This window comes from Tetrao urogallus, assembly GCF_951394365.1.
Source record: "Tetrao urogallus genome assembly, chromosome: 7".
NCBI lineage: Eukaryota > Metazoa > Chordata > Aves > Galliformes > Phasianidae > Tetrao > Tetrao urogallus.
In genome coordinates, this window is record NC_136820.1 from 47,689,610 (window position 1) to 47,712,367 (window position 22,758).

Sequence of the window (22,758 nt, forward strand, 5' to 3'; positions counted from 1 at the left end):
AAATAAACAGAAGGGAAAAAAAAAATAGCAAAGAAACAACTTGCTTTCGTGCAGCTAGAACAAGTTACTGGTAATCAGACCCAGAGCTTGGCCAGGATGCAAGCCAGGGAGCTGAAACAGCAGTGCTTGTTTTTGTGGGTGTCCCTGCACCACGCAGTGTGGTGGCAGAGGGATGTCATGGGCACCCTGCTCCTGCCCTCCTTCATCCTGGGGACAGAGCCTCCCAGCCTTATTCTCACCTGTGCGAACATCAGGGTACATGTGCTGGCTCCATGCTCTCAGGGTGGATCCTGACAAGCAGGAGCTGATGAGACCCCTTGAACTGAAGCAGCCCCATGGCTCCAGCGGCCTGCTCTGGAGATAGGTGCACACAAGGAAGCCTTTCCACCAGTTGCTGAGCCTTAGATACGGCAGTGTTGAGTTACAGCAGCCTCCCCACCCCAGGACAGGATGAGATCAAAGCTGTGGTGAGCACTGTGCTGCTTTGCCAGGCTGCTGCCACCTCCAGCACCGAGCAGAGCACACTGAGGGCTGCTGAGTCCTCCAAGGGACATCCTTCGCTCTGCTGACCACATCCCACACAGAACCATGGCTGGGAAGGGCAACCTCTCCTCCCCAGCCTGCTCTGGTTTGCATGGATGACCTGGATGTGGGACATCCCCACTGCAGTGCGACGCACAGCCCATTGCTGTAGCTCTTCTTCCTTCCATCTGCTCCTTGCTGAAGCTTTGTGGGCTGCTGCACCTACTGTGAGTTACAGCATCCTGAGCTGGGGGTTTTCACCTGAATCACTGGGAAAATTAATTAATCCAAGCTCTTTGCTTGGCTTTAATTCCTTGCAGTTTACTTTGTTGCTGTAATATCGCCTGCTCAGCCCAAGGGCTAGTGATAACTGTGTGTGTACACCAGCCTTTTCTTTGTAATAATCAATTTCCAGAGGCTTATAAAGCAGCTGGAAGTTCAGCCCATGCAGAATTTCCCAAGGAAATGAGCTCTCCCCCAGGGAGAGATAAAATAATCTTCGAAAGGGGCAAGAGCAGCTTTTAGCCATCCTGGGGTGTTCCTGTGCTGGGGTGCTGTGTCCTGTGGTGCCAATGTCCACGGGTGTGATGGATCCCTGGAGATCCTGCAGAGTGATTCTGGGGGTCCCAGTGATCCTGGGGTGCTGGTTGTCCCAGGGATGCTTGTGTCTCGTATCCTTGGGTGTGAGTGACCCCAGCGCTGATCCCAGGAGGTAATCCAGGGGGTTGCCAGTTGTTTTGGGGTCAGGGGATGATCCTGGCATTTCTGATGATTCCAAAAGTCTTGGTTGTCCCAGGGAGTGATCACAGGATTGCTGGTTGTCCCAGGGGTGACAGTGTCCAGGTGCTGATCCCAGAGGTCCCGTTGATCCCACGGATCCCGGTACTGATCCCTGGGGTCTCAGAGCTGATCCCGGGGCTCCCACTGATCTCAAGTGTCCCAGTGGTGATCCTGGTGTTCCTGGTGATCCCAGGAGTGACGGAGTCACGGCGCTGATCCTGGAGGTCTCAGTGATCCCAAAGGCCCCAGTTATCCTGTTGGGCACTGGTTGTCCTGGTTGTTTTGACAGCCCCAAAGGGAAGCTGGTTGCTCTGTTGAGTCCCAGTTGTCCCATTGGGTCCTGGTTCTAACACTTGTCCCAGTAGGTTCTGGTTGCCTTGTTTGGTATCAGGTTATCCTGGTAGGTGCTGGCTGTCCTGTTTAGCCCCAGCTGTCCCAGTAGATGCTAGTTCACAGTCCCACTTAGTCCTGGTTGTCCCACTAGGTACCGGCTGTCCCAATGAATGTTGATTGTCCAGACTGCCCAGTGACGCCCTGGTTGTTCTGTTGGGTCCTGGTTGTCCCGCTGGGTCCCAGTTGTCCTGGTTGCCTGGGGTGGGGGATGGTTGTCCCATCGGGCCCTGGTTGTCCCGGGTGGGGGGTGGTTGTCCCATTGGGTCCCGTTTGTCCCGGTTGCCCGGGTGGGGGGTGGCTGGTGGTTGTCCCGCAGGAAGATCCCGATTATCCCGGTGGTCCCGTCGGATCCCGGTGCCGTTCCGCAACCCCGTTCGGAAGCGGGGGGGGGGGAGCGGCGGCGGCGGCGGCGGCGGCGCGGACGTCGCGGCGGGGAGGAGCCGGGCCGGGCCGGGGCGGATCGGCGCTCGGCGGGCGGGCAGGGCACGGCGCGGCGCGGATGGCGGGGCCCCGCCGGCGGCCGCTGCAGCGCGGGGCCCCACGGAGGATGTGAGGCGGCGGCCGCGGAGCCGAGCCCCACCGGGCTCGGAGGGCGGAGAGGGGCTCCCGGCCCGGCCCTGCCCGCGGGAGGGGCCGCGCTGCCCTCCCGACCCCGCGACGTCGCCCTTCCCACCATGGGGGACTTCTACGACCCGGAGCACCCGACCCCGGAGTAAGCGCGGCCTGCGGCCTGCCGGGGCTCCGCGCCCCGCGGGGAGGCGGTAGGCCGCGCATCCCCGGCCTTGCGTGAGCGCCGCGGCCGGGCGCCGGCGGGGGGGAGGCCGGGCGGGGAGCGCGAGGCGGCGGGGCGGAACGGAGCGGCGGGAGGGACGGGGACGGCGCGGCCTTGGCGGGGTGCGGGCGGCGGGGCCACGCGGCGGGGCCTGGGCCGAGGAGGCCGGGGCGGTGCGGACGTGTCCCGGGCCTCCGGCGGGGCCTTCGGGTTGGTGTGCGGGTGTAACGGGGCCCGAGCTCTGCGCTTTTTGTCCCTTCAGCCCTCACCCCGTTTCCTGACGGCAGGAAGAGGTCACCGAGCCGCGCTGGGAGGAGGAGGGGAGCTGCCTTGTGTCTGTGCATTCCCCACCGGGGAGCCGCTCCCCACGTCACGGTTTTATTGCTGCGTCCCACGGAGTGGTTCAGTAGTTGGTAGCAGTGTCTCCTTTTTCCTTTTTCCTTTTTTTTTTTTTTCTTTTTTCCTTTTTTTTTCCTTGTCGTTTCTGAACGATATTTTTGCATTTTTTAGCCTTCCTCCCTGCAGGATCGGGACGCTCCGTGCAAATGTGTTTGCAGCGGTGCTGATGGGCGCTCAGCTCCGGGCTGGAAGGAGGGGAGCACTCGGTACAGGCACCCCGAGCTGCTGTGGGATGGAGGCAGAGCTGAGAATGGCACTTCGGGCAAGGACAGCAGAGCAAAAAGCCTGGGTGCCTGCCCACCTCGAGTGGCTGAGGGTCTGTTTGCGCTGAAATGATGCCTGGCTGAGCGATGCCCTCATTAGAATCCCCTAAAATTAGGGACAGCTGGGGGATTTTGTCGTGGTTTGGGGCTGGATTCGCTAGTTCTGGTTCTTGGGGTTCTACCAAGGCACAACTGTGGGGTGGGAGAAAGAAGCGCAGTGGGCACCATGCTCCTATTCTGAATCATAGAATCATAGAATGGCCTGGGTTGAAAAGGACCACAGTGATCATCTGGTTTCAACCCCCTGCTGTGTGCAGGGTCACCAACCAGCAGCCCAGGCTGCCCAGAGCCACATCCAGCCTGGCCTTGAATGCCTGCAGGGATGGGGCATCCACAGCCTCCTTGGGCAGCCTGTGCCAGTGCCTCACCACCCTCTGGATCTATTTTGGCTGAAACAGTGCCTGGCTGAGTGATGTCTGCATTTGAGTCGGCTAAAATTACGGAGAGACAGAAGGTTTCATGTTGGGTTGGGGTTGGATTTTGCTGGCTGTGGTTCTTGGGGTTCTCCCAAGACATGACCGTGCACTGGGAGAAGAAGCAAGAAGGAGATGGGCACCACGCTTGTGGTTGTTGTGAGCTTTCCTGGTCCCTAGCAGCCCAGGGAGGTGCTCTTGCTTTCGAGTGGCTCTATTATTAGGCAGGTTTAACTCCAGGTGTTTTGCATTTTGGAATACTTTAGAGTGAATCAAATGCTGTCCCCAGAGGCTGGAGAGACATGTGACATTTGGTGTCAAAGCAAGCAAGTTGTGCTGCAGGTCAGTTCTAGGACACCTTTGCTTCTCATCTGAAACCATCCCCGTGCATTGCAGATGTGGGCTGCTTGGAGAAGCCAGAGCCATTTGTGTAAAAGCTTCTTTACAGAAGCGCTCCTCGTGGAACAATCTCACTGCGGAGCTTTTTGGGGTCCGGGTTGAGACGTTGAAAGCCATCAGGAGGCATGGAGGTGTTTGTACTTTGTGCTGGCTGCACGAGGTGAGAGCTGCTGGGGTAGGAACTGGGTGGCTGGCGAGGTGATGCGTTGAGTGCATGCTGATGGTGAGTGATGGAGTCTTGATGGTAGCAGAGAGGTTCTGGTGAGCTGGCACCGGGGCATTTGCTTGGCTAATGGGATCCAGGTTCTCATGAGCAGCACTGCCAGCCCCTCCTGGGGTCAGGAATCGTGGCATCTTAGAATCGTGGTATGGTTTGGGTTGGAAGGGACCTTAAAGGTCATCCAGCTCCAACCCCATGCTGTGCGCTGGCTGCTCCCACCAGCTCAGGCTGCCCAGGGCCCCGTGCAGCCTGACGCTGCGTACCTCCAGGGATGGAATGGGGCACCACAGCTCTTTGGGCAGCAGTGCCGGGGCCTCTCCCAGTTGTCCTGGTGCCAGAGTTGACCATGTGGACATGTGTTGGTTGCGTTGGAGTGGTGTTGGGTGCGTTGTTGGGTGCACAGCTGATCCAGAGATGGAAATTGGTCCCAGCATGCCAACAGCAGCAGAAGGCTAAATGGAGAGAGACCCTTTACGGGGCTGCTGTCGTGTGGGGTGATGTGAGTTACCCTGAGTCCTGTGGCTGCCCTCACCTCCTGTTCAGAAGCAGAAAGCAGCACAGCGTGTCCCCGTGCTGCAGTGGTGCTGCACCCATCTCTTGCTTTGCTTTCCCCTACAGATAGGCATCACCTACATGAAGTCAGCTCCTCTTGGGGCGACGCTGTCCTCGGCCACTGCGGGCAGACGCTGTGAGGCTGGTGGCACTTGGGGACAGAGGACACTAGTCCAGGTGGTTTGGCAGGGCCAGGGCTTGTTGTTTGCACACCAAAACGGTTTTATCAGTGTACCTGAAATGAATCCAAGCAGTCTGAAATTTCAGGGTTTTATTGTGGCTGTTGCTATGTCACAATTGCAGACACTCAGGCCTTTGGCTGTTTGTGGGCAGAAAGAGCAGCGAGTGGTGATGCAGTGGCACAGGTTCCCCAGGAGGTGTTGGGATCACTGTCCTTGGGGGTGTTCCAGAACGGTGGGGATGTGGCACTGAGGGACGTGGTCAGTGGGCATGGTGAGGGGCTGGTGGTCTCAGAGGTCTTTTTCAACCTTAATGATTCTGTGATTCTACTTTGGGACTTGATTGGTTTGTGGTTTTTTTTGCTTCCCATAGGCAGTAGGCTTCTATTTTCTGCTTGTCTCTGGGGAGAACAGTCGGTGACCTCTGTACTCTCAGCGCTGGGCAAATGCTGCTGGCAGACAAATGGGGAAAATGTGGTTAAATATCCAAACTTAGGTCTTCAGGTGCGCTGTAATCCACCAGGAAGCTGATAGTGGGGCTGGGAGCTTGGGTTTACACCTGCATTTCCTGTATGGAGGAGACTAATGTTGGTCTCATGGGGTAGAAAATTGAGAGTGGTGAAGGAGGAGCTTGGGTTTTGCTGTCTGGGTGTGGGAGAGAGTTTTTAAGTGATGCACTTGTGAATTCATACGTTATGTGTGCTTCTAAAAAGTCAGCTTGTTCACGGAATAATGCTTTTTAAGTATTCAGGTCTTCCTGCTGAAAAGGCAGCTGCTTGTGCACATTGTGTGGCCCTGTGGTGTCTGTAGGGCTGCCTACAGGGCAGAAGGGACAGCAGGAGCTCCCACACAGCGACAGAGCCGTACGGTCACACATCTCGAGTCGGAAGGGACCCACAGGATCACCAGACCCAGCTCGTGGCTCCGTGCAGCACCACCCAACCCCAGTGGTGTCCCAGTGCTCCCTGAGCTCCAGCAGGTCTGAGAATCATAGAGTGGCCTGGGTTGAAAGGGACCGCAGTGATCACCTGCTTTCAACCCGCCTGCTGTGTGCAGGGTCGCCAACCTGTGGAGTTGATGCTGAGTTGCTGGGTAGAACTCAAGCCAGGATGAACAGCACTGCCATTAGAGGTTATATGACCTAGTTATCTGTGATTTCTGAGGACCTTTTCGTTCTTGCCTTGTCTTTCTTCCTCAGGTGTAACTTCAGGAGACAGTGAAAAAGGAAAGGCACCACCAACAAAAGATACACGCTTTGGCTGTGGTCAGTTGAGGCTCCTGTGTTTTCAGCCAATTCAGATTCCTATAAATAGGAGTAGTGTTTTTTGCCTGGAGTTGGCAGCACGAACGTGCTGGAAATGCTTTTTTCCTGTGAGTTTCCAAGCTGTCTGTGTGAGGGCTGTGGGTGAGCAGTGCTGCTCAGGGACAGACCAGATGTGGGTGAAGCTGCTCTGCACTGAGCAGTACGTGTGGATGAGATGGAGACCCGCAGCCTCGGGATGTTCTGCTGCAAAGGTGTGAAACAGGGAACAGCAGCAGCTGCAGGCTGCCCAGCAGGACATCTCTGTTTCAAAACAGTCCCATGCACCTTCAGTCACCTGCACACGTGTGGATATTAAACGCTCCGTGCTTCCTGTGCAAGTGCACTAGGATCTAAGCTCAGCTCCTGTGCATAATGCAGCTAGGTGACAGCTCAGGGAGGACACCCAGAACCCTGGCATTGGATTGAGAAGACTTTTAGGTAGTTTGGTTGGGGTAATTAATTTTTTTCTTTTTAATTCTTGCCCTGTGCAATTTAATATTTCCCTTGGAGCAGGTCAAAGAGAGCACACTTAAAAATGAATACGTGACGTGGCTGTGGCTGCAATGTCCTGTGTTGGAGAATGTTAGTGGAGTGCTAAATATATCATCCTTGTGCATGTGTTGGACAGAGGCTGACTTTGGAATCATAGGATGGGGTTGGAAGGGACCCCGAGGATCATCGATTTCCAACCCCATTGCTGTGATTGGTGTCTGTAGTTTGTTTTATGCTGTCCCAAACACTCCTTTCTTTTCAGTTTTGTTGACCAGAAGGGTTGGTTTCTCTGAGAAGGAGCCTGGAGAAGACGGAAGTCTGGCTCTGTTCTTTCTGACTGTTTGGTAGGATGCTGCTGCATCACTATTGCTACACCATTGTGTGATTTTATGGCTTCTGATGGTTCTTTGACCTCTTCAGAAGGTGCCCCATCCCTGCAGGTGCCTCTCAGCACCAGGTTTTATTCTTTTGGGATCAATTGCAGGGCTCCAGCTCATGGTGAAAATGTTCGGAGGGCAGAGTGTGAGGATGAAGTGAAATAGAAACTGTAATAAAGAAGAAATTGATGGAAATAATAAAGTGAGAGGAGCAGGAGGAGGCAGCGGTGAGTCTGGGGAGAGGAGGGAGGAATAGCTGAGCTCTTCTGCAGCCATGTCCTTGCAAACCCCGCTGTGTGCAGTGGGTTCAGCGCCATTCCCAGGACTGCAAGCAGTTGTTCTGTGGTTGTACTGAAGGGTTTTACAGCTCCTCAAGCACCGTGTGACTGCTGCATGAGTGCCTTCAGGTTTGAAATGCATCCGCAGACGTTTGCGTCTTCCTGAATTAATGGAAAGCCATTCTTTGTGCTTCTTCCTCTGCCAGGAGAACTTCAGAGCTGCATGTTTGGAGGTTGCTGGAGCAGCTCACTTCCAGCTTATGTTTCTATTGCCAGTTTCTGTTCCGAGGAGGATGCAGGTTATGTTTATCTGCTCTGGCTTGTGTTTGTCATCGCCACAGCAACCAGCTGCGATGGTGCAGGCAGTGGGAGCAGTTGAAGGGCTGCAGGTTATGGCCATACTTCCTTCTCTGTGCTGCACCAACAGTTTGATTTACAGCCTTCAGTTCTTCAAGAGTGTGTTTTTCTTTTCTTGTATTGAGTTGATGGCCCTTCCTAGGGCAGGAGAGTGGCTTTCAAGGTGTCTTTCGCTGCTAACTTAACCTGCTGGGTAGGTTTTGTCACAGAAGATTAAGCTTCACCTATAGTGGCATAGGAAATAAATATGGTAAGGATTCCCAGTTGGAGCGTCCACTTAAGCTTGTCTCCTGTATGGCAGTGTTTCAGCTACACCACTGAAACAACAGTATTTTTGGGCTGCAGGGCAAGAGATGTGATTCCTACCCTTTGGACCCTGTTTGCAAACAGAAGGCGTCGCTCAGGAGAGGCGGTTGCTCTGCATCTGGAGGGAGACGTGCAGGCACTCAGCGTGTGATGGGATGGAGAACGGTGAAAGGGAGAAAGGAGGGCTGGAGCTGACGTGGCTTTCAGTGCAAGGAAAATGAGCAGTGTGGGACACGGCGTGGTAAGGGCTGACATTTTTCCTGCAGAACGCCGTCACTGCTGTGTGAGGTTAGGGACATCTGCACTCCGGAAAGCACCTCCTCATCACATACAGTTCTGGTTTGAGGTGAGCACAGATGTTCTGCCAGGAGAGGAGGCGCATGCTGGCTCTGGGGAGCACAAGGTGATGTATTTCCACTCTGAAAATCACAGGTGGCATTTCACTGCCTGCACCTTTGTGTTGGCAGCATTGATGTTTTCATCTGATGAAGTTCCACCAGGCAGGCTTGGTGCTCGGGGACCTGCCAGCACCACCAGCAGGGCCACAGCGCAATCATTCTGCAGCAGACAGTCAAAGGAGGCAGAACTGCACCCAGAGTGTTGAACCCAGCCTGCTGTGGCGGGATGGATTGCAGTGACATGCAGTTCACATGTAGGTACTTCAGTTGCTGATGTGTGAGATGGGGCCAAACTTAGCATGGGATGTCTCATTTGTGCTGAGCAGTTGAGCTTTCTCCTTTATTTCAGCCACCTCAGAGCTTTACCACCAGTTGGTCTGGGGAGTGGGACTTGCTGCAGGCTTTTGCAAGCACAGTCTGTGTGCCACCAGAGCTAGATATTTACCTGTGAGATATTTGTGGTGATAACGACAGCCTGTTGCACCAGTCTCTGCTTGCCACGTGGCACTCGTGGCTGTAGGATGCCATGCTGGCAACCTCGGGTAGGGATAGGATGACTTAGGTGGGGACGTGATGGCTTCACGTGGGGAGGATGGATGTACTGACCTTGCTCAGCTCCCTGCAGGTGAAGTGCATGCATGGGAAGCAGCATCAGGATGCCTGCAAATAGCAGGTCTATGAGCCCTCCAGTGGGGGAAAGAGGAAGAGGAGGAGCAGGAGGAGCAGGGGTAGAAGCCCCTGTTGGCGGGGCTGCCCCAGAAGCCGGCCTTCTAGGGGAGGGGCCGCCTTTCCTTTTCGTTTTTTTCCCCCTTTTAGCTCACAGCCCTCCTTGCGGTGAGGTGCAGTGGAGCTGCTCGGCCAGTGCTGAGCCCTGCGTGGTGCCCACGCTGCCGACTCCGTGATGCCGGCCGACAGAGGAGCCGGTAGCAGCGAGTGTAAGTGAGCACAGAAGTTTGAGCTTGGTTTATTTTTGTGATTATTTTTTTAATTCCAGGTTCCTCCCCCTCCTCTGCTGCAGCAGGGCTCTCTGGGGAAGCTGTGGGGTTTTTTTGTGCTGGTGGTGCTCAGGAGCGAGATGCAGTGACTTTATTTAAGCAGGATTTACACGCTGCAGTTTATTTCCTGCTATCTAGCACCTTTTAACTCAGCGAAAGCAGATCATTTCAGCACGTGCTTAGACTGCCTTTCTATCCTTCCCCAGTACATGGCCTCACTGGTTTCTTCCGTATTGTGAATGAAATCAGAGGGCACTTCTGTCGGCTTGCACTGGGGTGCTGAGGTGTTTGCTGCTTCTCTGGGTGGGGTGCAGCTTAGGATCTCAGGGCTGTTACCCTCTGGCATGCGGGAGTGGTGGTGAGAGGTGCAGCAGGAGCTCAGCTTCTGTGCTGGGGGAAGGAACGGTGCTCCTGGTTGTGCCAGGGCAGTGAATCTGCCTGAGGGCTGGCAGAGAATGGCTGGGTGCTGGGGTAGGAGAGGTGGGATGGGGGCAAAGGAAACGTGTGCAGCCCTGGATGGGCAGACACCCTGCTTGGAGGCAGCCATGGGCAGCCGTGCATCGTGCTTGGTGAACAGACAGGCGGTGTGCTTGGAGGACAGACTCACTGCCTGAGGACACTCTCACGTTTTCAGAGTTAATTGCATCACTTTTTGAAAACACAACCGAAGAGCACTCTGCCTGCTGAAAACATTCCTTTTTCTTGCAGCGTGCATTACCAGCTAACGTTCCAAGGAGGTGATTTTGCTTCAGGGATTATCTAACAGAGATCCCAGTTAGTTCTGCTGATGAGGATGCCAACTAAAAGCTGGTAACAAATCCCTCCTTCCCTGCTCTGGGAGCAGGAGGCTTCTCAAGGACAGGTGCTCCCACATACTGCACAGATGCCTCATTTTAGGGTGAAGCTGTGGGCTTGTGCCCTCTTTTTGTGGCCGAGAGCAAAGCTTGCCCCTCAACACCTCATCCCATTGCCTCCCCCCCCTTTTGTTGCCATCCACGTGGCGATTAACCCCTCCCTGCACCACTGCTCTTGGTGATCCTTCACACTGCTGCCATGGGAACAGCATCGCCTCTGATGATTGCTGTCACGGTGTAAAACTTTAACACTCGATTTCTTTAGGTGTGCCCTGTGCTGAATGCAGTGGGCAGAGATGGGGCTGTGAGCTCAGTAGCTGCAGGGTGGATTTGGGGGCAGAAGCAGGGACCTAGGTTCTTTCATTGGAACAGAAAGCTGGAGAATGCTGGGAATTGTTTTCTTCTCCACTGGGTCTAATTCCTAAAGGAAAAGTTCACAGACTCTCTGAAATGTGCTGGCATTGCTAACTAACACACAGGGGGTGTTCAGGTTGGATATTAGGAACAATTACAGTGCTAATGCATTGGTACAGGCTGCCTGGGGAGGCGGTGGAGTGGCCGTCCTTGAAGATGGAGATGTGGCACTGAGAGACATGATCAGTGGGCATGGTGGGGGTGGGCTGGGTTGCAATTGGGGACTCAGAGATCTTTTCCCACCTTCGTGATACCATCATACTGTGAGCAGGCACCTCCTGGACCTGCTCCTCTTTGGGTGACGTGGGGCAGCTTCCTTTGTCTGTGTCACGTCTTTATTTTATGGGATTCTTTGTACCTGGCCTGGTGAATTCTCAGTGGTTTTTCATATTTCAGGACAGGAAAAGTGGTTCGTGCCCCCGACCACAGGCAGCAGCATCCAAACAGAAAACAACAGTACAAAACAGCAGAGTCACAGCATCGTGGAAGCAGTAAGAGCAGGGCTGGGGAGGCAGGGATGTGAGCAGGGGACAGGTCCATGCCTACAGCTGCACTGACCTCATTTTCTGCACGGATTGGCTTGGTTTCAAGCTTCTGTTCAAATAAAAGGTTTGATTTTTGTTGTTTTTTTTTTCTTCCTTCCCCGCCTGGATGTGCTTTAGCTGTTCCTCCAGGAGCTTTATTTGGGGGAAGGAGCTGGCTGTTAACTGCCTGCTTTTCTGCAGTCGGACGTTACCCAGTGGTGTGATATTAATGGCAGCAGGGACACGTGGGAACGAAAAGCGCAGTGCTACAAAAGAGCTGGCAGTAATTGAGCACCGTGTTTGCTTCAGTTAATGCAGGGACTGCTCCTAATTTGTCCTAGTTTTTAATCCCTAGCTGGATGTATTAGAGGTTAATAAACCAAGTGTGTGCTGACGCTTCAGACCTATAAGGTTTTATGGAACTATTTGAGTTCAGCTGTGCCAGCAGCAGTGTTGTGTCCCGTGCAGAGCTGTAGCTGTGGTTTGGCCTGGAGATTTTGTCTTTGGCATCACCATCCTGCTGGAATGAGTTTCCAGGCAAGCCTCATTGTGCTGCCTGCACTGTTACCATACCTGGTGAGCAAGGATCTGGAGGTTACAATGGGATTTTGCATTTTGAGGCTGCAATTTAAGGGCTGCATTTCCTCCTGCTGAGTGCCCAGGTCGGGGATTTGGGTTTTGCATTTTATTTCCCTAAGAAAAGAAAGTAATTGTCAACCAGGTAGGCTTTGAGATGGCCCAGCGTTAACGCTTGCAAATGGGCAGCCTGGAGCTAGGGGTGCTGAGAGCACAGGGGGAGGCTTTTTGCTCTTCCGAGATGGTTAGCCCTGCAGATGCTTAGATAAAAAGAGCTTTAGACTGCCTATTTTCTGTCTTAAAAAATAAAGAGAGAAAAAAGAAAAAGGAAAAAAAGGGGCGTGTGGGAGGTGAGAAGTTTTGTCTTGACCCAGTGTTTGTCATGCAGAGTTCGTAACCCTGAGGGCATTTTATTTGTTTGCTTTTGTAGCATAGGAGGTCCTGCTGGGGGTTGCACCGTCGGGAGAGCAGTCTCATTCATAAAAGCCCATTCAGGCACTCAGAGTTGCTGAACCTCAGAAGAAAAATACACCTTCATTTCTTATTACTGTACCCAGGACAAACCAGAGATGTTGGACCAGAGGTCTTTCCCAACCTAAATGATTGTGGGAGTGGGTTCACAGTGGGACTTGGTGATCTTTGTGGTCTTTTCCAACTTGCATGATTGTATGATACCGTGATAAACCCTTGCACCTACCTTTATTTTCTATTCTCATGCCCAGGACGAGGTGCAGACCCTTGTGCATGATGCAGGGATTTGGTTTTTGCTTGCACTGTGCGTTTGAGGTGCGTGCAAACCCATCACTGAGCGGTGCTCGATCAGGGGTAGCACAGTTACTCTTTGAAACTGCGCTTCGATTGGCTCCTGAGCAAGGAGTGACACACTGCCTAATTTTGGAAATGTATTTACGTATTTGATCCGGGGCAAAGGAAGAGGCAGGACGTGGAAACGTGACCCTCAGCCTGCAGTGAGGCAGTGGTGCCTGAAATACTGCCCAGTGTTTGCACAAAACCCACCGCCCCTAACGTAACGCCTGCCCCACTGCTGCGTGCTCTGTTCTCTCCTGAAACAAGCGGCTTCATTCACACAGCACCTCATTCTGCTTTGTCCTTCCTCCAGCTCTCTGCTGTCATCAGGTGGGCTTCTCTCTGGCCAAATTCTGGCTGTAAGACAGCAGCCTGTAGTCCTGCTCCATCCCAGTGCATCCCAGCGCTGCGCTCCCATCCTGCTGTCCCATAGCAGGAGCTGATGGGAAGGGAAGAGGCTGGACAGGGATCTTCCTTCTCTCTGCAACACTGCTGCCTCTTCTGCAGTACCATCACAAGGCAGAGGAAGAAATTTTGCTTGAACTAAAAGCTCTGTGTCCTTGCCAACATCTTAATGCTGGTTTTGTGCAGCTTTCCAGCAAGAGGAGCAAAAATGCGTTGTTAATTCCTTTACCTTTGTCATAGAATCATACAATGGCTTGGATTGGAAGGGAACTCTGAGATGATTGAGTCCCAACCCCGTTGCCATAGGCAGTGTTGCCAGTCACTAGATCACATACCAGGTTAGGCTGCCAGGGCACCGTCCAGCCTGGCCTTCAGCATCTCCAGAGATGGGGCATCCGCATCTTCTCTGGGATAGCGAATACTAAGCTCTGTTACCCATCTCCCAGCATGTACCTACTTAACATCTGTGGTTTAAGTGCAAAGAGTCGTTTCTGGTTGCTATCCTGAGCTGTGTCACAGTGCATTGGGTTACTGATGCAATGGAAATTTTCATGTCGGATCCTTGACCTCAGTGCTGTCCTCAGCCCTTCAACACTCACATGTAACTCAATATATGAACATCACCAACAACGATGTCCCAGAAGTCTTGATTATAGAATCATAGAATGGCTTAGGTTGAAAGGGAACTTTTAAGGGGTTGGAAAGGTTTGGAAATTCCCACTTCAGCTCCTCTGTTCCCGTGATCTAAAAATGAAGCCTCTGGGGCACTAATTCGCATCATTGAGCTGTGCTAAGAGGACTCCTGCCTTCTGCATTGCTCTGTGTTGCGTTCACAGTGTTCCCAACCCCACTAAATCATGTATGTGCCCTTCATGTTCCCCACAGCTCATTTAAACTCACGGTTCGTGTTTCCTCGATAAAAAGCCCGGTTGCTGCTGCTGTAAGAATAATTTATTAGCTATTACTAAGCTTTATCATTTGCACACGAGCATGGTAGTGTATTGCTGCTGGTGATAGGTCTTTGAGGAGGTTGCTCCTAATTCTGTTTGCTGATGGTTGCTGAAATGGGGACATACCTGGTTGCTGCCGTGCCGTCGTTGCGTTGGGTCCCTGCAGGGCTGCACTAACCTACAGCTCCGGTTTCTTTTCCAGAAATTGGTTCTTGGAGTAACTGATGCCTGAGGGCCAATCTGTGAGCCTTTCTGTGCAATAGCTTTGACCATGTCAGCACAGCAATACTGTATTATGAGTCAGAAGCTCATTACATTCAGCAAAGGTCCTGTTGAAAACCTCCTCTGTGTTTGTAGGGTATAGAGGGAAAAGGCTGCCTGTGTGCAAGTAGAGAGGTTACAGTGTGCTTTTGAGGAGGAAATACCAGAGTCAGATGAGTTTTTGTTATTAAGCCGTGTCAGTAACCACTGAGCAATGGGCAGGAAGCTTTTGTATTGTTCCATGTCATTTCCTAAAGGAAAAATTTCACTGGTGCTCTCCGTGGCAGTGCCCAGCACCAGCTTGTTGGGGAGAGGCTGAATGCCAAGGAGTATTTGGGAATTCTGAGCAGTGTGGTACGTGTTAGCTGGGGCTGCTGGGCAGAGCAGTACAGCAATGAGGAGTTCATCGTGCTGCTTGTGAAAGCGTTGGCGAACTTAGAAAAACGATGCAACAAACTGTTTCCATCTCCTAAGGAACACACTAAACTCCACCTCGTTTTCTGACTGATACCTGCATTATCTTTGCGACATCACCTCTGTTGAAATGAGTCCTGTGTGCCGTGCCAGCCGTCAGCACTGTGCTTGCTGTTTGCTCTTGGAGGGTTTGCAGAAGTGCCAGCACCCAGGGCTCTGAGCTTCCCATCAGTGCTGTGTCCCTGTGCAGTGGGTGACAGCAGGACGGGTGACACCGGTGGCACAGGGCTACCTGTGCAGCCCTTTTTGCTTGCGGGTGTGTTCTTGTTTCTGCCTGATGTTTACGCCTTCTTTCTGTTTTCTTTTGCATGTTTTCTCGGCTGGATTGCAATAGAGAAGAAGAAAATGAGGTGAGTGAAATTTCATCCTTTTCCTGTTTTGCTCCTGAGATGAGTGTAGGTACCTTCACCAACAAATTTTATCTGGACCCATGTCTAGAGAAGCTATCTTGAGCAGCAGCACGAGGCATCTTCACAAATCCAGTGTTTTCCTATGGGTGTCCCTGGGGCAGTGATGAAGTCTGGAGGGAAAGGAACGTGCCTGGCACTGCTGATGCCACCTGCACGCAGCTGATCAGGTGTAGGGATATTCTGCTTCCTGCATTGTGATAAAGAGAATGTTTAAGGATTTCATCTGGGGAAAAAAGGAGTTTGGTTGAGTGTGGCCCAATTAATGTCAGGGGAAAGGAGAAAACCTCCAGGGGTAGGAACACTTGATAATACCCCAGTGAGTGCCTGCAGAATGGTGCTGCTGATAATTGTTGATGTGGTAGGACCATTTCTGCTCTGACTGAACTTACTGTGTGTGCTGCTGCGGTGATAGGAGAGCTGCAGGAGTGCTCATTCATCCCTGCTGAAGGCTCAGAGTGAGCATCTGTTGCCTGCCCTGAGCTGCACAACACTCACAGCAGCGTTCCGAGGAGCGTTTGCTGCCTGTAAAACATTAAAGCAAGGAGAACTTGTCTGCTGTTTCGCCAGTAATTGCTCCCTGTTCCATTTCAAAAGCTACCTGTGGGATATTTTTTAAATTTATGGAAGTTGTAGTTTTTCAGCTTGGTGTTATTTAAGAAGAAATCCCTGGAAGGCTGAGCATGAGATTGAAACATTTGTTCTGAAAGGCATCATCCCTGCTGAATAGATATGAAAAGCAGAGGAATGGAAGTTTAGCAGCTCTTCCATCCCCTCCAGCCTTTGTTTCTTGTACAGGTGGATGTATCCAAACCCCATTATTCATCTGTAAGCTCAGATTTCAGCTCTGCTGCACTGAAAGCTAGGAAGTTTTTGATCGAAACACTGACGTATTTTCATAACTGCGGGTGATTTTGCACGCAAAATGATTTCACAGAAGTTTTAGTAAGAAAACTCTTGAGTGCTGATGTACTGGTTGGGGTAGAAAGGTTTGAATTTTCTGGTTGTGTAGGGCTAATAAGCAACCCAACACACTCACATAATGACACTGCCTCGTTATTTGGGAGCCTGTGCCCAGCATGTTTTGGAAGGCTGGCCTCTAGCATTGAACATCTCCAAGCTCCTGCCGCGTGGGCAGAACGCTTGGTTTTGTCCTTTGTGCTCCAGTGGATTTGTTCCTGTACATTCATGTATTGCACTGTTGTTAGGTTAAAAAAATGGATCATTTCTGAAAACAGAGATTATTTTCAGCAGCCTTTCTATTGAATATGGGGCAGCGTTGGAGAAGAGATGGTGTGGACGTGTCCTGTCCGCAGGGTCACCATTTGGATGCCCTTGCAGCAATGGCAGTCACTTAAAAGCCCCCACAAAGTGGCACCCATTTTAAAGGAGGCAGAGTTTTGGGAAAAAAAAAAAAGTAGAAATAGCATGGGGGGGAGTTTCTGTTCTGCTGACATCTTACTTAATAATTTACCACGGTACCTTTAGCTTTAGCAACTCTGCATTGTTTTACAAGAGTTAAACGATAACAAAGTCCATAATCCTTCAGAGTGGGTGCAGGAAGCCACTGCTGCAGCCAAGGATGTGTTCATGCAATAGTTGTGGAGTAGAACTTACTGTATACACTGTTCAGACTGCTAGAACAGTCCTCATTGAGTTGTGCTTCTTGCACAAAGAGTCGTTATATTAATGCAGTCTGGATTTGTGGGGATAAGGAGTATCGACAGAAACACCCTTTCAACACAATGGGACAACATTCATCCTTAGGGACTGTGCTGTCGTTACGCTGCGGTAGATAGTGATACAGTCTGTGCAGAGACAAGCCCAGAGCTTAAAAACAAGTGGGCACGTGCCAAGACAAACAAACACGCTGTGCTTTTTGCTCTGAAAGCTGCTAATCTCGGGCTTTGATAAATGCATTCTGAAAGGGAAGAAGTTCCCATGTTGAGAAGAGCTTTGTTGCTCTAGGTTTGTGCCATGCCCAAAGTGACATCTCAGTTGTGAGTGTCCTAGAGGAGGTGGCTTTCAGCTCAGTGGTGTCCCAGACTGCCAGGCTTGCTGGGAAGGACTCCTCAGCAGTGCAGCAGATCCCTTAGGTGAGATGCACATCTAAGGCATTAGGGTCCATCAGCTCAGAGGTGGCAGTCATGTGTGGCTGAGTGCTGATGGAAGTTCTGCTGGCAGTGATGACAACTGGTCAGTGCGTGATGTGACCTCCTTGTTAGCCTGGATGGGACTTAGGGCTGCAGCAGTAGGTCTCAGTGACCTGATTGGGTCAGGCACCAAATATACCCAGGTACAGTATCCTAGGTGTGAGAACACATGTCAAGCTTAAAAGCATAAGGTGTTTTGTAACCAGAGACCACAGAAACAGAACAAATAAAGTAGCGGCCTCTCTTCAATTAATTTTGTGTGCTGAACCCTATCGTTCTTTTTTTTTTCTTTTTTCATTCTTATTAAAGAAAAAAAGAAACAACTTTGATTCTTTGAGTTTGGTTATTAATAAGTCAGTTAAAAAGCCTCAGCCTGAATCCCAAAGGCGGTCTCCCAAAAGGAGACTCGAAAGGAGCAGATAATTGATTTTGATTAAAAGAGAGGCAGGCTGTATGGCTGTGCTGTCCCAGACTTCAGCCCAGGATATCAATTTCTATTTTATCATCATAAAAAATTCACCAAGTGAAAGAAAACTGTTCAGTACTTGCGTAGAACAGAATTTAAAAATAAACATTTCTACTAATGGCATCTTTTTTTTTTTCTGTTCTTTCTTTTTCCAGAGCAAGACTGAAACCGTGCAGAAAGCTGGCTTTATCAAAGGCCCAGTGTTCAAAGGTGTTGCTTCTAGTCGGTTTTTGCCCAAAGGCACCAAAACGAAGGTTAACCTTGAGGAGCAAGGAAGACAAAAGGTGTCTTTCAGCTTTAGCTTAACCAAGAAAACCTTACCGAACAGATTTCTGCCCGGTCTGGGAAACGAAAAACAAAATGAAACTCCGAACTCCCCAGCAGTACCCACACAGACTGATTTTAACCCCAAAATTAAAATGGACCTTGGGGATGCTGCTGGTTCAGCGGAGGAATCTTCACCTCCAAAACCGAAGGTAGAACTGGGGAAAATCCATTTTAAGAAACATTTACTTAGTGTCACAACCAAACCCCTCCTGCCAGCTGCAGCAGCGACTTTACTGCCGCCGCCACCGGCTCTGGCACCGGTAACAGAACCAGTGGCAGCGGCCGCGGACCTTCCATTGGCACCACCACCTCCACCAACGGCATCACCAGCAGCACCAATGCCTGTCCCTGCTGCAGCAGCCTTGCCGCAGCTGCCCGTCACGCTCATGTCGACGCTGTTGCTGTCACCGCGTGCAGAAGCAGAAGTCCCGGCTTCGAAGGAGCTGTGTCACGTCATGAAGGAGGCTCCTGAGCTGGACCTGAAGCAGGGTGTGGTATCGCGCGGGTTGGAGGAGCACGTGACTCAACACGTGGCCGAGCAGGTGGAAGTAACTCCACAGAAGGAAGATTCCCATATTGGGAAAGATGATGAGGTTTCAGAAAGCTCCAAGGGTGCTTCTCTGTGCTCTAGGAAACAGGGCTCCAAAAGGAAGTTCTCCCAGTCCGATGGCACGTTGCTGGGCTCTGAGTCTGATGAAGATTCTGTGAGGACTTCTTCCAGCCAGCGCTCGCATGAGCAGAAGATATCCAGTGCAGAAAAGGAGAGGGAGCCCAGGAAAAGCTCTTCCTCTCTCAGAGGAGAAGAGCTGAAGTCCTCCTCACGCTCCAGATCGGACAGAGATGAAAAGTATTCCAGCTATTCAAAATCAGAACGAGATTCGCGGTATTCGTCCTCCCGATCGCGGTCAGACAGAGAGAGAAGGCGAAGCCGGTCCCACTCTCGGTCCCGGTCGGATCGGAGCTCCCGAACCAGCTCTTCCTACTCGAGGTCGGAGCGCTCGCATTACTACGAATCCGACCGCAGGTATCACCGCAGCTCCCCGTACAGAGAGAGGACGAGATACTCCCGCTCGTACGCAGACTCCAGGGGGAGGGAGAGTTCTGATTCGGAGGATGAGTACAGAAGGACGCATTCCAGGTCCAGCGACTCGAGGCGGACGTCGTCCCACTCCTCCTCGTACAGAGAGTCAAGGACTTCTTACTCGAAGTCAGACAGGGACAGCAAAGTAGAGTCATCTCATGCTGACGTGGAGAGGAGAGGAAAGTCTTCTTCAAAAGCGGATAGAGATTCAAAACGGACTTCAGAAAGTGAAGTAACCAAAAGGTGCTCTCCCCTTAACGAGCTCGGGTATCGAAAGGGGACTTCCCATTCTAAGCCTGACAGCAATGTGAATTCTTCCCGTTATAAGTCCACCCCTTCAAAGACCCCTGCACCAAAGCCTGATAAATTTAAAAGTTCTTTCTGTTGTACAGAATCAGTTGAAGAAATAAAACAGCAGTCTAATTCTCTAGATTTAGAGACCTCTTGTTTAAAAAGCAATGAGATCAGAGTGTCCATTGCAAAAAGATTGGAAAGGGAAAAGACGCTTTCTCCTTTAAATCAGTTAAATGATTCCCCCACTTTTAAAAAGACAGATGAATCAAAAGCTGCTTTCCCTCACTCAGGGTCTGAGGAACTTGCAGGCAATGAATGCCGTGACAGTGTTAAGGAACAAGAGACTTTAGTAAGGGTAAAGCACGAGCAACTGAGAGCATGTTTCCCTATAGAAATGAATATAAATGGGTCCCCAGAGGGTAGCTCTGACGATGTGGCAGCTCCCAGTGCCTCCAAAGCAGAGGATGTCGCCGTATCTTCTGATGATAGTTTGTGCAGGTTGGAAGCATCGCACACTGGGAGGACGAGCAGCTCGTATCCGCTGCCGTCGAATGGATTTGAGGGCACGTACGCCCCTCAAGAGCACGAGCCTGATGATTCTCACATACAGTCCAGCGAGTGTAGCAGCCTGTTCAAGGAGGAAGAGGCTCTGGTCCTGGAGCAACAAAGTGAAGCTACGCCTTCACCGGCTGTGAATGTCGATCATTCCAAAATGTCAGTGAAGAAGCTGGATGATCAGGCAGCTCCCTGTGACGAAACCAAAGAACCAGTTTTTTGCTACGTTTCAGATGATGCCACTCCTTCTTTGTATCATTCAGAAGTTGAAATCGAAGTTGAACCAGCAGATGTAAAAGTGACTTCCGAGGCATTTCTGGACTTGCACGTTGAACCGCAGACAGTGACGTGCGACTACGAAAGCACAGAGGATCCGAATTCAAAGTCTGCATGTGAAGAGGAGCAGTATCACATTAACCCACCTCATCAAGCTGGCCTAGCTGTGGATAGTTCAAGCAGGGATTCTGCCCGGGACTGCTGTTCACCCGGAATCAGGCAGGACTGTCCTGTTACTCAGCATCCGGAGGAAAACATCCCCTCCGAGGGGGACAGGGCCCCGCCGAGCTGCTCGGGTGCTGGGGAGGTGCTCGAGTTGGACGTTCGGCACGTTGACCTGAACTCAATGCAGGGCAAGCTGTCACTCAAGGATGAGCATTCCTATTATTCCCAAGTGCCACTGGAACGCTGCAGCAGAGAGGAGGCCGTGGAAGAAATGGCCGTTGCTACAGAGAGAGTTGGTCCTGATGATCTGAATGAGCAAGGCCAGGGAGCGTGTGCCGAGGATGACGGAGGGAATGAGCCCTTGGTGGCTTCAGCTTTTCCAGATGCATCGTTTCCATCTTGTGATGTTGTGGTGGCTGCGGAAGAACCAGAAGCCGTAACGCAAACCCCAACGTGTGACAGCAGTGGTGGCGCCTCCGAATTCGCTCCTGCCCCCCATGATGACTATTCTGACACGGCTGAAAGCGACAGCGAGCCGGGCAGCGACGACAGTGAGACAGAGGATTCTGATTCAGATGATGGCATGCCACGGAAGCGGCTGCAGTCCGTTGTGGTTGTCCCGAAGAACTCGAGCATTGTGATGGAGGACAGCAGCCCCTGCTCCTCGCGGAGCAGCCAGGGCACGCGGCACTACTCTGACCATTGGGATGTCGAGAGGCCAGAACCAAGCAGGCCCTACTATGAGGAGAGGCCAGAGGCTACGGCGAGTAACAGCGGGTCCCAGGCTGAGAGCAGGTGCTCTCCGAGAGGGATGGACAAGAGTCCGGCCTCATCTACTGAGCTCAGCAGGAAAGAGGGCGAAGAGCTGCGGGCAGACGTCTGCCAGGCACAGAGTGATGGCGTGGACAGCACGAGCCAGGCAGACCTGGCGGTGGATTCTCAAGGCAAACCCAACCCAGACGAGAGAATGCTTAATGAGCTCGTGTCCATCAGTCGGCCGCTTGGCCGGCAGGAGGAGCAGCCATTTTGCGTGCCTGAGAGCTTTGAGGGCACCGATGAGTCTTGCCATCAGATGAGCTTTTCTAAGCCAGACAGCTGGCAGGGGAGTGGGGGTCTCCATCAGTCTGGCCTTGGAGACTGTTCCAGGGAGGACGGTTTTCATCCAGGGGAGGGAATGGGTGGCGTGAGCTGGGAGCTGCAAGCAGAGAAGCCCAGCAGCACCTATCAGCAGCCAGATAGCAGCTTCGGGGTCTATTCGGGCTATGTGTACCAGCCAGGCACAGGAGCCTACAGCAGTTCTCAGAACTGCTGGCAGGGCAATGGCTACTGGGATGTGAGGTCTGCTGGAGGCAGCTATGAACGAGTTCAAGGACAAGTGCCGGATTCTCTGACGGAGGATCACGAGGAGTACGAGGATGACCACTGGGACGATGAGTGCAAGGCTGGCTTTCCCAGCCCCTCCAGTAAGTTCCACACTCCCGGGCAGAAAGAGACGGGCTCCGTGCAAGCCCATGAGATCAGCAGCAACTCGAGCAAGGAGCCGGTGTCCGGTGCTGAGAAAAAGGAGGAGGTGAAGTCTTTGGAAAAGAGCGACGTGAAGGAGCGAGGGCCTCCCAAAAAACGACGGCAGGAGCTGGAGAGTGACTCTGAGAGCGATGCGGACTCCAGGGAGAGGAAAAAGGTGAAGGTGGAGGGTGAGCAGGAGGTGGCACCGCAGGACTCCTCCATGGTCGGCCGCCCGTGCATCATGGACGACTTCCGCGACCCGCAGCGCTGGAAGGAGTTTGCTAAGCAGGGGAAAATGCCCTGTTACTTCGACCTCATTGAGGAAAACGTGTACTTGACAGAAAGGTAACTGGAGATTTTTTGTTTTTCTTTTTTAATTTTTGCATGTAACTGTTCTAGATTTCGACTTCTGTTAGATTCTGTGATAGGTTTCTTCAGGCCATACTAGCAACTGGTACAGCAGGGAAGAGGCACGTCACTTTTCCTGCATCTCAGCACTGCTCTTAGAGGACAAGATGCTGTACCAGAGCTGTAACCACGCTGGATCTTCTCCCAGTGATGGGCCCAGAGAGATGCTGGGGATGGGAGAGTGCAGGAGAAGAATCACTTCTAAACTGTGTATCTTGTTCCATGTGGCATCCCCTGTAGTTCCTGTGATGAGGGTTGCAGGAGGGATTTGCTCACCTGAGATTCCTGCCATCAGCACTGAGTGAACACTTTGTTCTTGTACCCATGCTAGTTTGCAGAAGTGATTTTCTTCCAATTTTTTCTTCCTTTTTTTTTCTTCTTCTTTTTGCTGCTCTCT

At 52.0% G+C, this 22,758-nt stretch overlaps 1 protein-coding gene across 1 annotated transcript in view; it reads left to right on the plus strand.

The window, feature by feature from the left end:
* Positions 1 to 2,369: 2,369 nt before the first annotated feature.
* SETD2 (SET domain containing 2, histone lysine methyltransferase) overlaps positions 2,370 to 22,758 on the plus strand; it is a gene marked incomplete at both ends in the record, with an annotated part of 53,511 nt that continues 33,122 nt past the window's right edge. The window contains 3 exons of the mRNA XM_079538198.1: positions 2,370 to 2,407; positions 15,058 to 15,073; positions 17,905 to 22,298. Coding sequence (XP_079394324.1) covers positions 2,370 to 2,407; positions 15,058 to 15,073; positions 17,905 to 22,298 — 4,448 coding nt within the window. The remainder of the gene's footprint in view (positions 2,408 to 15,057; positions 15,074 to 17,904; positions 22,299 to 22,758) is intronic.